At 41.7% G+C, this 17,937-nt stretch overlaps 1 protein-coding gene across 5 annotated transcripts in view; it reads right to left on the reverse strand.

The window, feature by feature from the left end:
* The window catches only part of PHACTR1 (phosphatase and actin regulator 1), a 299,830-nt gene that overhangs the window by 18,928 nt on the left and 262,965 nt on the right, over nucleotides 1-17,937 (reverse strand). For all 5 annotated transcript variants that reach the window (XM_087707455.1, XM_087707457.1, XM_087707458.1 and 2 more), the window contains 3 exons: nucleotides 17,028-17,352; nucleotides 7,727-7,929; nucleotides 5,034-5,190 (listed from right to left, as the gene is read on the reverse strand). In XM_087707455.1, the coding sequence (XP_087563581.1) occupies nucleotides 5,034-5,190; nucleotides 7,727-7,929; nucleotides 17,028-17,352 (685 nt within the window). The remainder of the gene's footprint in view (nucleotides 1-5,033; nucleotides 5,191-7,726; nucleotides 7,930-17,027; nucleotides 17,353-17,937) is intronic.

Consider the following 17,937-nt stretch of genomic DNA (forward strand, 5'->3'; position numbering starts at 1 on the left):
ACCTCTCTACTAATGCTTTCTTTTGAGCTTAAAGCAATAAAAAACATTCCTCAAAAACATCTAGATCAGTTTTCTTATGAAAATGGAGAGTCCTAGTTGAAAGCAGATGGGTATGATTATTGTCCAAGGAGTCGTATGTTCAAAATGTTGTTGTTCCTGCTGGAATTAATGTAGTTAATTTAATCAGCTGGCTGTTTTAAGACTTGAGGGACTTTCTTTAGAATGTTGCATTTGTAATGCAAAATTATTAAATTTTCAATAACACTTCACATTTCAAACTTCTCAGAAGACTATAATTTTTAGTTTTTTTCTTGACTCTGCTAAGACCTCTTGTGAGAATTTAACTTCTGATATCCTTATCGAGCCCAGCTAGCTTAGTATGCCAACTCTAATTCTCTATGAAAAAAAAGCTTTGAATGAATGATTGCAATATATTAAAGATGAGTTTGAGAATCTCTTGAAGTAAGAAGTATAAAATCTGGAGAATGTGAATCAGTGGTGGGTTTCAAAATTTTTTGGAAGCTCTTCTGTAGGTGTGGCCTGCTTTCCAGGTCCACTGGTGGAACCTCTTCTAACCGGTTCGGTAGATTTGACGAACCGGTTCTACCGAATAGGTGCGAACTGGTAGGAACCCACCTCTGATGTGAATCCAAAAGAAGGAGGAGGTAGATATCAAAAAACAAAAAACCCTCCAACTTTGGACAGTGGAATTTCAATTACTTACAATCCCAACCATTGACACCTGTAGGGCATCTTGTTCTCCTTAATGCCTTACACCAGCTGAGGATCTTGTAGCAGGATTGTTATGTATGCTTTAAATGTGTGAGCACGTTGGTGTTATTGTTGTTTTAAATCCCACAGCCAGAGGCCAAATAAGGAAATGATACACAACAGAAAGGCTGAAAGTGAAACCTGAAATACAACATGAATTGTTTCCTTCTCAGTTTTAAAGGTTAACTCTCAAAGAGAACAGCAAACGCTCTTTGCGTGCTTTATTTGACACAATCATAAGAATTGAATGAAATAATTAAACAAGGTGAATTAGAGCCGAGGTGGCGCAGTGGTTAAATGCAGCACTGCAGGCTACTTCAGCTGACTGCAGTTCTGCAGTTCGGCTGTTCAAATCTCACCGGCTCAGGGTTGACTCAGCCTTCCATCCTTCCGAGGTGGGTAAAATGAGGACCCGGATTGTTGTTGGGGGCAATATGCTGACTCTGTAAACTGCTTAGAGAGGGCTGAAAGCCCTATGAAGCGGTATATAAGTCTAACTGCTGTTGCTATTGCTAATTAGTTCTTTTTTTGGCTGGATTTTACCTATGAGGGATGTGCAGTGGTGGGTTTCAATTTTTTTTAGAACATCTTCTGAAGGTGTGGCCTGCTTTGTGGGAGTGGCGTGCCAGCCATGTGACTGGGTGGGAGTGGCTTGCTGGCCATGTGACTGGGTGGGAGTGGCTTGCCAGCCATGTGACTGAGTGGGTGTGGCCAACTTGTAAAATGTGGAGAAACTCACTTAACAACACTCTTGCTTAGCAACCAAAATGTTGGCTCAGAAACTCTGGCATTTGAAGCGCACAAGTCTTAAAGCTGTCAAGTTACAAGACCCTTGCACCAATAACCCTTTAGAAAAAAAATCCCAGGGTTGTTCAAACTTGACAGCTTTAAGACTTGTGGACTTCAACTCCCAGAATTCCTCCTCTCATTCTTCATCTTGATGATGGGCGGACGGGTGGTGGGAGGGAGCTGGAACCGGTTCTAAACGGCACTGTAGATTTGTGGAACCTCTTCTATAGAAGAGGTTGGAACTGGCAGGAACCCAACCCTGGGGCATTCATCCGGCACCCAAGGAAAAAAAGTTAGCCATCACTGCACTAGAGAGTCCGTTTTTGATCATGTTTAAGCCCTGTCTTCTATGAAAATAGAAGTGAGATACAGCAATAGCCCAATGCAAGATCATTTCTCCTGGCCCATTGGAGGAATCTGAAGCAATCATGTCTACATTATTGTCTTGTCCTATTACTAGACTCAGCTTAGCAAACTGACCTAACAAACCCCTTGTCTCTAAACCTTTCTCGAGGTTCAGTTGAGAGAACCTTTGCTTTTTGCTTCCTGGCAGTGTCTCTGTATGCTGTATGCTGGTTTGTGTGTTCTCCAACACCACTCTCACAACGCTTCTCTGAACGCACTCGCTCTCCCAACGGGGCGCTTACCTAACCCAAATAAAGGCTACTTCTAGTGGGCCTGTAATATAGGTAATGTAATTCTGCATTTGGCAGCAGTGATGGGAGACAATTTTGTGCCTGCTGCTAAAACACCCCTAAAGTCAAGGTGAGAAATCTCCTCCATGGTGACTCACTGATTTGCAATATAAAGATCCGAGTCTTCTGAAAGCCACACAAATTAAATTTCCGAGAGAGATGCTCTGAGTCACTGAATACACTTCAAATCTTCTTCCGAATTTGGAAGACAGGCTGTCCCCCTTCGAGACGCAAATGAGATTTAACTGCCTTAAATCCAGCGCAAAACTGATTACTAAAGATGACTCTTTAACTTCTGCTAGAGGGCTTCTCATCATCCGGGAAGAAAAATGGAATAGAACTGAAGCATAAACAGCAAACTATGGTTTATCCGCCAAATGCTTTATCTCTTTGAGAAGTAGGAAAGCCAGCACTGAAGCTGAGCTAAAAACGAAATGTTTTTGATACTCATCTCCCCAAAAAATCAGAGGTCAGCCTCCCTCTCCAGCAGTGGCAGTTTGTCTGGCTAACTATTCACCCCAGCCAATTACTCAGATAGCATTTCATGTCTATCACACTAGAGCCGTGATGGCGAACCTATGACACGCATGCCACAGGTGACGCATGGAGCCCTCTCTGTGGGCATGCCAGCCGTTGCCCAACTCAGCTTCACCATGCATGCACCTCCCGCCAGCCACCTGAGTTTTGGGTCTGTGCCGCACATGCGGGAGATGCGCGTGCATGCGCGGGGTGGGTGGGGGCACGTGCGCATGCATGGGCAGCGGGGGGAGTGCCTCCTGCTCTGTGTTTTGGGCCTAGCAGGGCTCCCTGAAGCCTCCTGGGACCAAAAACTGGGCCACGGGAGGTGCACCCCCCCCCCAGCACCCTATTTTTGGTTCCAGGAGGCTTCTGTTTCAACTAGTTTAATCAAATGTAGTTAAAATGCTATACAAGCCATCCATAATATAAATATATACACATAACAGGAACAGGAAGTGCCTAACAGGAGCAGATAGAGGTAAATCCTAGAGAGGTAGGAAATGCACCACAAAACAATGTAGATGAATGCTAAAGATGAATAAAGCTGCATACAAGGGAGGCATAACACCTGTAACAGCTTCAGGGAGGCCTGCTAAGACCAAAATGGGGCATGGGGGGTTGTGCTGCATGCGTGGGGAGGGCATGTGCAGGGGGGTCGGGTGTGCACCCGAGGCATTGCATTATGGGTGTGGGCACTCCAGTGGTGGGTTTCAAAAACTTTTAGAACCTCTTCTGTAGGTGTGGCCTGCTGTGTGGGAGTGGCTGATGGCCTTTTGACAAAGTGTGAGTGGCTTGCCAGCCATGTTACTGAGTGTGAGTGGCTTGGCAGTCATGTGATTGGGTGGGCGTGGCCAACTTGTAAAATGTGGTGAAACTCACTTAACAATGCTTAGCAACCAAAATGCTGGCTCAGAAACTCTGGCATTTGAAACATGCAAGTCTTAAATCTGTCAAGTTACAAGACCCTTGCACCCCTAACCCTTTAGAAAAAAAAAAACACCACAGGGGTGTTCAAACTTGACAGCTTTAAGACTTGTGGACTTCAACTCCCAGAATTCCTCCTCTCGCTCTTCATCTTGATGATGGGCGGATGGATGGTAGGAGGGAGCTGGAACCGGTTCTAAACGGCACTGTAGATATGTGGAACCTCCTCTATAGAAGAGGTTAGAACTGGCAGGAACCCACCCCTGGGGCATTCATCCGGCACCCAAGGAAAAAAAGTTAGCCATCACTGCACTAGAGAGTCCGTTTTTGATCATGTTTAAGCCCTGTCTTCTATGAAAATAGAAGCGAGATACAGCAATAGCCCAACGCAAGATCATTTCCGCCTTGCCCATTGGAGGAATCTGAAGCAATCGTGTCTACATTATTGTCTTGTCCTATTACTAGACTCAGCTTAGCAAACTGACCTAACAAACCCCTTGTCTCTAAACCTCTCTCGAGATTCAGTTGAGAGAACCTTTGCTTTTTGCTTCCTGGCATCTGGGAAGGTGCAAAGTCCAATTCTGTGATCGGTGCAATCCAGAAGTACAGGACTGCTTGAAAACTATACAAGTAAGTCCTTGACTTATGACTGTAAATGGGAGCCCAAAATTCCCATTGCTAAGTGAGACATTTGTTAACTGAGTTTCCCCCCCCCCCCATTTTAATGACCTTTGTTGCTATAGTTGTTAAGCGAATCACTGCAGGAGTTAAGTTAGTTAGACGGTTGTACAATCAATCTGGATTCCCCATTGACTTTGCTTGTCAGAAGGTCGCAAAAGATGATCAGGTGACCCCAGGACACTGCAATGGTCGTAAATACGTGCCATTGGCCAAGCACTTGGATTTTGGTCACGTGACCATGGGGACGCTGCAACTGTCACAAGTGTGAAAAATGGTCATAAATCATTTTTTTTCAATGCGGTTGCAACTGTGGTCACTAAATGTTACTGTTGTAACATGTGGGCTACCTGTATTTGTAACATAGCAATAGCAATAGCAGTTAGACTTATATACCGCTTCATAGGGCTTTCAGCCCTCTCTAAGCGGTTTACAGAGTCAGCATATCGCCCCCAACAACAATCCGGGTCCTCATTTTACCCACCTCGGAAGGATGGAAGGCTGAGTCAACCCTGAGCCGGTGAGATTTGAACAGCCGAACTGCAGAACTGCAGTCAGCTGAAGTAGCCTGCAGTGCTGCATTTAACCACTGCGCCACCTCGGCTCAGCTTTATTTCATGCTTGTTGGTGCTGGGAAGAAAGACGATTTTTTCCTACCTGGTCAATTTGGTGCCAATCTGCTGCCTGAGTTCCAGCCGCTCCTCATCTGTCTGCACGGGGAGGATGTTCTTCTCCTCCAGCTCACGCTTGGATGGCCTGTTGCTCAACTTGATCGCTAAAGAATCTTTCCTGCAAACTTTCATTGCCAGCGAGCCTTGGAAAGAGAGAATTGCATTCCGTTTAACGGCTGCAGTGCAGGCACAGGAGCATTGCTTTTGCATTTCTTTTTGTTTAAAACAAAATAAAATGAAGATCTCTTTTTAAGATCTCTACCCACCCTTGCGGAAACTTCGGATATGGAACTTTGAATATTGAATGCCCATTCCAAAAGCATTTCCTCTCTTTAGTGTGCTCTCTTGTGAAGGTGAATGTTTCCCTGCTGAATATAATGTTATCTCAACCCTCCATGAATGCAAAGTGGATTATTTTGCATGTGAGACAAATGTGCGTGTGGAAGTGATTTCAAGGTTCCAATCTCAGCTAGCAAGGCGGCTCTTTATCCAGGCCCAAGGCTTTTTACTCTTGCCATCTCCAGGATAGAAAAGAGCAGCAGAACTGATAGGCCACTGTAAGGAAAACAACCATAATTGGGAGGAAGCATTATGTGAAAGAAAAAAATGGGGTTAAAGCTCTCCTCCCTGGCACAGGATCCTAAATTCAAGGAACTGATATTCCCTTGAAAGAACACCTGTAATGGTAGAAAAGCACAATTTGCAACAATACAAATAACTTTTTAGCCTTTTGAGTTTTTAACTGAATTCCACTTTTACCTTGTACACTTTGATTCAACTCCCTTTTTAACCTCTCCTTTTACATATGTGCTTACATTGTTTTACTGCGTTGTTGTAAACTGCCCAGATTCATTCCGGTAACATGGGTGGTGTAAAAATGTAATAAATAAAGAACAAAATAAATATAAAATTGCTTCTCCTCAACCTATAGACACAAAGAAAGAGGTGGAACACCTGATTCCTCCTTCATTTAATGTTACATCCTGATCACATCTGTCAAGAACATTATTAAGTCCAACACTAGATATTTTGGGGCCATAATACCATATAGGCTATATCCCCATATTCCCAATGAAACTTAAGCAATTGCGGCTTGCGTAATGTTCAACGCCAGATATTTTATTTTATTTTATGTTTATATTTGTGTTGCTGAATCCTGCATTTGCAGCTAGGGAAACAAGGAGGCAAGGCAACAATGGAGACAGACAGGATTGGATTGCATCCTCCAATTCCATTGCAGTGGAAACCCAATTTCTTTTTCTGAAATCTCAGGCTGAAAAGCAACATACCCAAAGTTTTGGAATGTGATCAATGGGTCAGAAAAAGGACCAATCCTGTCAGGAGAACACGAAGAAGAGCCCGAGGGTTCCATATAACAGACTTGGAAAAACTGAGTAAGTTTTACAGCAACATTTGAGTCTTTTTGCAGCTAATAGCAATAGCAATAGCAATAGCAATAGCAGTTAGACTTATATACCGCTTCATAGGGCTTTCAGCCCTCTCTAAGCGGTTTACAGAGTCAGCATATCGCCCCCAACAACAATCCGGGTCCTCATTTTACCCACCTCGGAAGGATGGAAGGCTGAGTCAACCCTGAGCCGGTGAGATTTGAACAGCCGAACTGCAGAACTGCAGTCAGCTGAAGTAGCCTGCAGTGCTGCATTTAACCACTGCGCCACCTCGGCTCTTGCTCTAGCTAAGATTTGGTCTGGCAGAAGCAAGAGGTTGAATATCTTTTCAAAGCTTTTCAGATCCAAATATGAATATGCAAAGATTTAAGCAAATATATCATGTGTCATCAATCCTTTTCAGATTTTGTCCAATCCCCACTGTGCTCCAATATCACCTGAAATCTCATAAAATCATATTAAGATTATTCTCCAAGTTTTCTCTGGTGATATAGGAAGAAACTTCACAAGGTTTGGTGATCCCATGATCCCTTTAAATATTAATATATTTTCCTTCAATTCAATTACAATAACTTCAGATGTTATGAAAGGACTCAAAGAGGTTGTGTTGAGGCCAGTGGTGGGATTCAAATAACTTAACAACCGGTTCTCTGCCCTAATGACTATCTAGGTAGGTGGGGCTTGGTGGTCATGTGACTGGGTGGGCATGGCCAACTCAAGGTCACTCAGGTCGATGGACACTTCGCCTTAGCTGTTACAATGTAATAAGGGTTAACTGGAGAGGCAGTTTCTGTAAGCAGGGCAATAAAGATGAGGCTAGAAACAACACTAGAATGTTTCCTTCCTGCCTTCCTTACAGGATTAGCCCTGTAAAGTGGGGAAAAAAACAAAAGGAGATTTCTTCCAACAATCGGTTCTCTGAACTACTAAGAAAGTTACCAACTGGTTCTCCCGGATAGGTGCGAACTGGCTGAATCCCACCACTGGTTGAGGCTCACTACGAGCGATCAAGCAAAAATTATACATTTCCTGATCTACCACTTTTACTTTTATATCTGGATCTGTTAATTCCCAGAATTTTCACATTCCTTACGCAAAGGTTTTCTCATATATTTTATTTCCCGTAATGAACTGTTTCACTCCAGAAAAGTTCTTTTACTTTTTTTCATCATGATCCATTCAAAGCAATTGCAAGAACCAGTACTGTTTTCTCTAGCACCACGTGTAAAGAACATGCACAGGTGACTTGTAAATAATGAGCTCTACTTACTTGAATATAACGAGGGGTCGTCATCTTCATCTTCCTCCTCATCCTCTTCTTCTCTTGTGTAGAGGCATGAAGAATCGCCAAAATCAGATTCATGAGGCACATTTTCTTTATTGTCATCACATTCAATCACAACAGTTGGCACTTGTCTCATGTCCGCAAGGCCTCCAGTTTTTGAGAGGCTGTCACCGCCATGTAAACTGGAGCTTTAGAATCAAGAAATAATACAGAAGAGAAATACTACATCTTCAGAATGAAATGCAATGTCAGCATCTTTCAGGTTAAAACAGAGGCAACTGAAAGAGAAAACTTTGGATATATTGAACTTGGTCACTCGCAACAAAGTTGACGATACACTCCTACTAAGTGTCAGGCCTGCATTTATATTCCTTTTAGAATTTTGGCCTGCCACACTTTCTCTTATTTCATTATGCTGTTTCTTTAAGTGTAATCGATGGGAGGGGGGAATAGAAGGAGTAGGATTGTGGAATGTATAGTTTTTCATTCTTTACTAGAAGCCAAGGTCATCCTTTGTCTCCGCACTTTCACACCTGACCGGAACCATTTGGGCGTAGATGCCAGCGTGGAAGAAGAAGATTGGACCATGTGATGGACTGTGGGTGTGGGGACAAGATCATGAACTTTTAACTGGGTGGGATTCTGATGTAACTTCCAGAGTTGGAATCCCACAGCACAATGCCAACATGCCTGTCTTATTAAATTGGAACTTTAAGCATAGTTTTGCCTTCGATTCTGATTTAATTCTGCATGGTATTTGGAACGCTGACACTAAGAACATTTGAGTAATACCCTGTTTTCCCCAAAATAAGATAATAAGCCCAATCAGGCTTTGGAGCGCATGCGCTAAAATAAGCCCTCCCCCAAAACAAGCCCTCCCTGAAAATATTGCAATACAGCAGCAGCTCCGTTTGCTGCCTCCTGCACCTCAAAAATAATAAGACCTCCCCAAAAATAAGGCCAAGTGCTTATTTCGGGGATCAAAAGAAAATAATACTGTGTCTTATTTTCGGGGAAACACGGTAGGTAAATGTTGGATTCTATTTGTCTTTGAATTAGCTTTTTATGGTCAAGGTTTAATTCATTGCTTAAAAACTGAATCACAATGATGTTCAAAAATATAACTTAAAAACTTGGGAAGTATGACCCTATTTTTCCTCTTTTTTCCATATCCGTCTCTATCTCACTTCTACCTCCCATTTTTAAAAGTTTTCTATGCTTGATTTAGTTATTTTTTCAGTGTTTTTAATTGTTTTCTTTTCTTCTTTATTTTTTCTAGGTTGCTCTCCCTTTTGTTTTTAAAGCATATAATCTATTATATAATATTTTGGTTTTTTTTTTGTTTTCTATTTCTAGCAATAGCAATAGCAGTTAGACTTATATACCGCTTCATAGGGCATTCAGCCCTCTCTAAGCGGTTTACAGAGTCAGCATATCGCCCCCACAGTCTGGGTCCTCATTTCACCCACCTCGGAAGGATGGAAGGCTGAGTCAACCCTGAGCCGGTGAGATTAGAACCGCTGAACTGCAGATAACAGTCAGCTGAAGTGGCCTGCAGTACTGCACCCTAACCACTGCGCCACCTCGGCTCCAAGATTTGCTTAACAATCATGTTATTAACTTAACAACTGCAGTGCTTCACTTAACAAGTGTGGCAAGAGAAGTCATAAAATGGGGTAAAATTCCCTTACAACTATCTCGCTTGATCTCAATTGTGGCCATAAGTCAAGAACTACGTGTAGGTATGCAGTGAAATCATATATGAAGTGATGTTTAGACTTCATCTCTTCATTGTCTTCAGCAGGGTTTGTGCCATTAGTTTAGTTTAGTTTAGTTTAATAAGATTTGTATGCTGCCCACTCCCTTGGGACTCTGGGCGGCTTACAGGCAAGGTAAAAAGAAACATATTAAAAATGAAGACTAAAAAGATACAATTATTAAAATTCCACATCGTGCATTCCGTCTAAGGCCTGCCGGAACAGCCAAGTCTTGGTGGCTTTACAGAAGGCCGGGAGAGTGGTAAGGGTCCGGATCTCAATGGGTAGATCCTTCCACAGGGCCGGCACAGCTATAGAGAAGGCCCTTCCTGGGGGGGTGGGGGTGGTCACTAGCTGGCATTGTCCGGTCGACGGCACCCGGAGGAGGCCCAACCTATGCGATCTTGTTGGCCGTTGGGAGGTAAGTGGCAGGAGGCGGTCTCTCAGGTAGCCAGGTCCTAAACCATGTAGGGCTTTAAAAGTAACGACTAGCACCTTGAAGCGCATCCGGAGACCAATGGGGAGCCAGTGCAGCTCGCGGAGGATGGGTGTAACATGGGTGTATCTAGGTACACCCAATATCGCTCGCGCGGCTGCATTCTGGACCAACTGCAATCTTCGAACACTGACATATATATCTTTATACGGTTGACACTGATAAGGACACCTATGGTTTCAAGAAATCTCAAAAATGTCTGTTGCCGCCAACTTTGCAAACTCTTTGGCGATTAATTTTTCCCTTTAGATCAGCAAGACTGTAAATGGCAATGCTATCAAAGATATTCGTAAGAGATGCTGCATGGCACAATTGACTTCTTAAAATAAACACGTCTTTTTTAAAAAAAATATGTACATTAATCTCTTCGGAGATAAGCATGTCTGCCAAAGCAAAACAAAATAAATTTAAAATGCATCAAGGCGTGTTGGTTTTTTTTGCAGATGCGTTGCACGCATGCATTATGAAAAGGGCAACTGCTTTTTCAGACAAAACAATGCCATCAGCTGCTTAATCTCCCAAGGATGAAGTTAAGAGATATCATTCCGACAGTGATGGCAACTGAATAATTGGCCCATTATTTTGATACCCTGCTTTGGGATTATGAGAAATAGACACGTGCCACTTTTGTACCTCTTCCCAATCGTTCAGCATCTGTCTGAATTCTCAATTTATGAATTATTAACAAAGCTACATTAAAGGAGTAGGTTGGATTTAACTAACCTTGAACAAGGAGCATTGTTTTGTGCTAAAGAAATATAAGGAAAAATAGAATCCCTACCAAATTAACCCAAACCAAATAGAAACTTTACCTGAAAGGTTAAATCTTAAATCTGAAAGAATTTTATAGGATGCTATGTCTACAAGCTGGTTAGAATCCCTACCAAATTAACCCAAACCAAATAGAAACTTTATCTGAAAGGTTAAATCTTAAATCTGAAAGAATTTTATAGGATGCTATGTCTACAAGCTGGTTAGAATCCCTACCAAATTAACCCAAACCAAATAGAAACTTTACCTGAAAGGTTAAATCTGAAATCTGAAAGAATTTTATAGGATGCTATGTCTACAAGCTGGTTCCATTCTTCCATAAAACACAAGCTAAGGAGAAGAGTAGAGTGATATGGAGTCAAGGGCCTGAAAGGTCTCAGCCAACTCACCATGGTCAACTTGTCATAGCCAACTCATCATGGGACAACCCAACATGGGACAAGAGTTACACTAATATATAAGAAATGGTAGAATAGAATCATTCAAGAAAGGATGCAAAAGGAGGGACGAAATGAAATGTGAACGACAAAAATTAAACTATTTTTTGAAATTGTTTTAAATAATTAAATTGAATTATTGAAGTGAGTTGTCATGCAGCAAGTTGGCCATGGTTGAGTTGGCCGGGATGAAACGGCGGCGGTGAGTTGACAATGGCGAGTTGCCTGAATGAGTTGTACCATCCTGGGATCTGAAAATGACACCTTCCAGTTACAGAGCAAGTTCATCAATGGAGACTTCAAATGCTCTCCTGGAATTGTTTAGTCCTGCAAAGGTAAAGGTAGATCAGATAGCACTGAATTACTTTGTAATATAAAGTAGTCTTTAGCTTGATATGTAACACTGGCTAGGGAATTCTGGGAGTTGAAGTCCAGACATCTTAAAATTGCCAAAGATGACAAAACAGTGCCTTATGGTCTCTCGTCCAAGCAGTTCCAAATCTGACCTATTTATCTGTTGGTCATCAACTAGGTTTGTTGGTCATCAACTAGGTTTGTCTACCTGCTATGGCCAAGGTCAGTATTGATTTAATGGTCAAATAAAAGATTTGAAGAGCTTTTAATGAGGCCATCTCTCCCTTCTGCTACCATGAAGGCTTTAGCTCAGTGTTTCTCAACCTTGGCCAACTTGAAGTCCGGTGGACTTCACAGCTGGCTGGGGAATTCTGGGAGTTGAAGTCCACCGGACTTCAAGTTGGCTAAGGTTGAGAAACACTGCATTAGCTAAATTATTTTTATTCATGCAAGATTGCAATTCCTGTAAAGCCCTATCAAACCCAGTGGGAATTACTTCTTGGTATCCAGAGACTGACTGATTGACAGTCCCAGCCTAAAGCAAGAAAATATATATATCATGCAACAGGGTTGTTATAAGGATCACTGAAATTATGCATAGGAAGAACTATTCTACAACGCAGCACACATTTCCGAAGTAATTATCTTTGTGCAAACAACTAGATACATAATATTTGAATCTGAATGACAGAATTATCTTTGAACCTGCTCTCTTGTTCTTTCCCTTTACGGTTAGTTGTAAGGTTAGGATCAGATTAGGGGTAAAGTAAATTGCGTATGAATACAATGACACTTTTTTTTTTGTTATGCAAATAGTCGGCAGGATGAAGCTGGAACAGCCTGCAGTTTCTCTTGAAATTCAAATAGCGTTTTTTGATGTAGATCATGTTGTACATGGAAGAGGGAGGGCGAGTGTATTAAATTTCCTCATTACATTGTACACAATTGCAAAGATAAGTAGGTTTCCCTTTGACTTCTGGAACTCAGAAAACAGGAAAAAGCGCTCCATGTTCTTTGGCATATTTCTTTCATGGGGACCATTAATTACTCTGTACTCTGTATGTTCTGCTTCCGTCCTTTCAAAGAGTTGAATCTTGTCTAATTAACGTCCTATTGTAAGCTGAGGCTCCACAAGTGGGATGAAATACAATTCCAATCTCATAACAATTTATGATTATTAAGAACTGGGCTAGTTAGAACCCCAGCGCGATGTTTTAAATGAGCCCCATTAAACCCATACCTGCAAATCTGATGTTTCCCAAGATCCATACACTTGGAAAAGTGTGAACTGCCGTATCAGCCCCACAGGCTTTTCATTTTAGAGTGCTTGGTCTCCACTACAACATTAAGTGTTGCTAAAGAATGCCATCTCATAAGGAGAAAAAAAAATCCCAAAACACCAATCACTCATTTTTCTCCCACGATAGTTCCTAATGTGTCCTTTCAGACAATGCATGGTCTCTAAGATTTCTGCAGGTAATTTTACAAGCATAATCTTTTCCCCACTGGGAAGATTGCTGCAGATAAATGATTGAGATGAATATAATAGGTATGGAAACAAGGGTGAAACGTCATTCAAAATGTATCTGCTTTTTAAATTCCTTCTGCTATATAAAATGGGCTGAAAGCCACTTTTGAAAATCACAAGTGCACAAAGAAGTTGGGGACATTGATTTAGTCCTACAATCAGAGCACCTACTAAGACTACAGTTGACAATAGGAAATAATCACAGCAGATTCATTACGTAGGGATTATATAATTATATAGGGATGATTGGTTATACATGGCTTAGGACCCGGATATCTACGAGACCGTCTTCTGCCACATACCTCCCAGCGTCCAATAAGATCACACAGGATGGCCCTTCTCCGGGTGCCGTCGACTAGACAATGTCGTCTGGCGGCTCCTCGGGAGAGGGCCTTCTCTGCAGCTGCCCCGGCCCTATGGAACGATCTACCCCCCAGAGATCCGGACCCTCCCCACTCTCTCGGCCTTCCGAAAGTCTACTAAGACCTGGCTATTCCGGCAGGCCTGGGGCTGTTGACCTCATGAATGAGGTCCAGCCCACTAAGATTGAGTGCATGTTGTGTCTTTTTAACCTGCTTTCCCTCTCTATTTTAATTTTTTTTTAGTATTCTTTTTAGAGTTGTTTTTATGTAAGCCGCCCGGAGTCCTTCGGGATTGGGCGGCATATAAATTCATTAAACTTTGGGTTCCACCACAAAACCGCAGTCGACTAAAGGGCGCTCGACGAAACCGCGTAGCTGATGTCATCACAGCGCGACAACAGCGCGGAGAAAAAAGCACGCTGTAAACGCTAAACCTAAAATTAACCCCTAAACCTAAACCTAACCCCCTAAACCTAATCCTAAACCTAACCCTAACCCTTAACCTAACCCTAAACCTAACGCTAAACCTAATCCTAACCCTTAACCTAACCCTAAACCTAACCCTAACCCTTAACCTAACCCTTAACCTAACCCTAAACCTAACCCTAAACCAAACCCTTACCTTAACTTGAATCGGCTTGCTTTCAAAGCGCTACTTAAAGTGCCCTTCTTTCTCTGCGCTCGCTGTTGTCGCCCTGTTGACGACGTCAGCGACACGGTTTAATCAAGTGCGCTTTAGTCGAGCGCGGTTTTGTCGTGCCACGAAACTTTGAACTTTGAATTTTATAGTATTATATAACTATCATGACATATAACAGATACATAATAGGGATACAGCCAATATATCATAGGGATGATTAGTTATATCATTATACAGGGATTATAAAATTATATAGGGATAATTAATAAAGTAGAGACTACTGTCTTCGCATAATAAGTCAGGAATTTGAAATGACTCTTTGCCATAAACACACTGCATGGTGCAACCATCCATCTAATAATTACTTGCTTTTTTTAAAAAAAAAATGAACACCTTATATTACAAATTGCCTGATCTAGCCTAATCTGAATAATGATCATAATAATTATTATGGCATTCCACCCACAAACACATAAATATCAGTATATAAAATGAAGGCAATAAGGTTAATTGTAGCAATTTTCTTCATCTCCTTAATCTGGTCTGACCCTTCAGAATAGATAGCCACACGTTTTTGAAAAACATGAAACCAACAAATGAAATAGGAAGCAGAAATATGTGATGCAGAAATGCCTGTAAAGGTACAGTATTAGTATCAAACAATTTTCAAAGAGGTGTCAGAGAAATTGTTCTCCAAATTACTCTAACCTCTAAAAAAAAACACTATTATCTCAAAGATAATGGAAATCTGTCTCATTTGTACAGAGATATAATGTTCAAAGCTTTTATTTTGCCATAACAAACACAAGCCCTCAAAATGAATATTTACCCAGAAAAAAAGAAATGATGGGCTTAACTGCATTATCATCATTAAGAATAAGTAATGTAGCAAAACATAATCTCAACATTTTGATGTGTAAATTAAATATATTTCTCTATTAAAATGTACTTCTCTATTGCCTATGCTCAAAGAGCTCTATTTCTATAGTTCCTGGTACATTTCTTGGTATCTGCCTCTGATGGGAAATGATGCTTTCTATCATTGAACTATCTATCCAGCGTTGTCACTACTGATTGAGAGATTCAAGGCTCTATACATGTATTTTCCTGCTCTATCTGGATTCCAGAGCTGAGTGCTGCATCTTTCCATTACGGATAGCAATAGCAATAGTCCTTAGACTTATATACTGCTTCATATAGTTTTACAGCCGTCTCTAAACGGTTTACAGAGTCAGCATATTGCCCCCAACAATCTGGGTCCTCATTTTATCCATCTTGGAAGGATGGAAGGCTGAGTCAACCCTGAGCCGGTGAGATTTGAACAGCCGAACTGCAGAACTGCAGTCAGCTGAAGTAGCCCCCAACAATCTGGGTCCTCATTTTATCCATCTTGGAAAGATGGAAGACTGAGTCCACCTTGAGCCAGTAAGAATTGAACCGCTGGCATTTGGCAGAATTACCCTGCAGTACTTCATTCTAACTACTGTGCCACCACGGCTCTTTGCTCCCAGTGCACTAAAATCCCAAAGGTGCTTTCTTCTTCCTCTTTTTTTCCCCAAGAGGCAACTGGACTTCCTGATTTTTCTTTGACATTTCACTTCTTACCCAAGGAGCTTCTTCAGCTTTGAAGAAGCTTCGTGGATGAGAGCTGAAGAAGCTTCTGGGATAAGAAGTGAAATGTTTTCAAAGAAAAAAACAGAAAGTCCAGTTGCCTCTTGGAAATAAAAAAGCACCTTTGGAACAACTATGACCTGGATGACTGAGAATTTCTGTAGACATCTGCACTAAAGGTTAAGTCACCAGAAAGAAGGCATGGACAAATTTTTTTTGAAAAAATTCAGCCCTTCTGTGAGTAAACAATTTGGGCCCATAAGAAGAGTTAGAGAGAGCTAGTTAAAGATTGTATGATAAAATGGGCACAAAATTTTGAAGAACCAATAATGATGGAAACATGAGAAAAGATAGGGGTAAGAAATGTAAAATCTACACAAGCCCAAAACTTGAGAATTTTTATAAGATGTTTTATAGATGGCACTTAGATCCTAAAAAATGAGCTTGTATGTATCCGAACTTACAATCTAAATGTTGGAGATGTGATTGTGCTGATGCTCCGTATTATCATATATGGTGGACTTGTAAAAAAGTCAAAGCATTTTGGATAAAAATATGGTGGATTATTCAAAATATTCTTAAAAAGAGGATAAAGTTTACTCCTCAGTTATTCTTGTTAGGTATAATTACAGACTGTACAGTTATAGAGACTAATTTGATTCTGCATTTAACAACGGCAGCGAGATTGTTGGTGGCGCACTACTGGAAGAAGGAAGAATTGCCTACTATTCAAGAATGGGCGTTAAAAGTAACAAACTTAGCAGAGATGGCCAAAATATCAGCATACCTCAAGGACTATTCAGATGAAAAATACAAGCTGGAATGGAGAAGATGGACTGATTACATTCAAAATAAACATGAGACTAAGAAATTCAGTTAGCTTATGAATGAAGGTACAAGGAATGTCACAATTTATCTAAAGTTAGCTTTATAAAAGGGGAGTTAAAGTACAAGCGAAGGTAGGATGCTAAAGTTAGTTAGTTTATTTTAGTGTATGATTGTTAAATGTTTATACCCTTTATTTGCTCTGGGAGGTTGTGGGGAGGGAGGGCGGGAGGGGACGTGGGATTGGGGGGGGGAGGGAGGGAAGGGGAAGGTATACAATTGTAAAACTTATTAAAACTTTTTAATTAAAAAAAAGAAGAGTTTCATTGGATTTAACCAGAAACCTATCTAGTTCAGCCCCCTGTTTTCTATGGTGACAAACCAGTCCGCTAGCATTAGAGTAGGGTTTGTTAGTAGAGATGTTTCTTTTACACAGCTTTTCTTCTCAATATAAATATAATAAGTAATATAATAAATGATAATATGCTCAGAGTTGGGAAATTACCTTTCTAGCCGCTGCATGGTCATGGACAGTGTTTTATTCAACTCCTCGATCATGCGACATCCTGAAGGGTGCATGGGTAGCGTGCTGGATCCAGAAGGCATATGTGGGCTGTGGCTTCCGTACTGATGCTGGTGCGCTGCTAACTGTGATGGTAGGACTGTGTGATGGTGCGAAGTCATTGGTTGCTGGGAGTTCTTCTGCGCGGAATAGGGCGTGAGGGAGAGATCGGCTCCCCCTAAAGGCATGCAGATCATGACTTTCTTTGGAGGTAGCGGAGGTGATAGCTTGACTGGCATACAAGGCAGCTTCATCGGAGCACCAGGATCTTAAAAACAAAGATTGAGAAACTTGGTTATGAGCATAGGTGGGAAAAGGTACTTTGATTCTCTCCACAGCCATTGACATCTCTAACATTGAAAGTGTTGTTTTTTTCTCTTGCACATCTCATGCAGTTCAAGTAGATATCAGAGATTACTCTATGTATCATGCCATCCCTCCTGGTTCAATCTGTACACAGATAGTCCTCGGCTTATGACCATAACCGAGCCCAAAATTTCTGTGGTTAAATTCTGTTAAACGAATTTTGTAAGTTGTTACAGTAATCTACATGTTCATTCAGTTGAAACCTCTAATACATATGTGTTGTGGCAAAGCAGGTGCCGTTGGAGCTGCCACCAGACTCCGACAGCGAGGCGCCCTCTGAGTCGGCTCTGGAGGATGTGGAGGACCCTGGATGGGGTTCCGACTCCGAGCAGGGCGCAGAGAGGCTGGTTGGCCACCAGGAGGCACCTGAGCCTTGGACCAGTGGGGAGGAGACAAGGGAGAGTGAGCCGGAGGCCAGCAGTGAGTTGTTCCTGGATGCACGCCATCGAAGAGCTACTAGGCGTCAGGAACAATTACGCAATTACAG

Source organism: Thamnophis sirtalis, unplaced genomic scaffold (genome assembly GCF_051295495.1).
Source record: "Thamnophis sirtalis isolate CommonGarterSnake01/CBP01778 unplaced genomic scaffold, rThaSir2_p1.2 scaffold_2, whole genome shotgun sequence".
NCBI classification, from domain to species: Eukaryota; Metazoa; Chordata; class Lepidosauria; order Squamata; family Natricidae; genus Thamnophis; species Thamnophis sirtalis.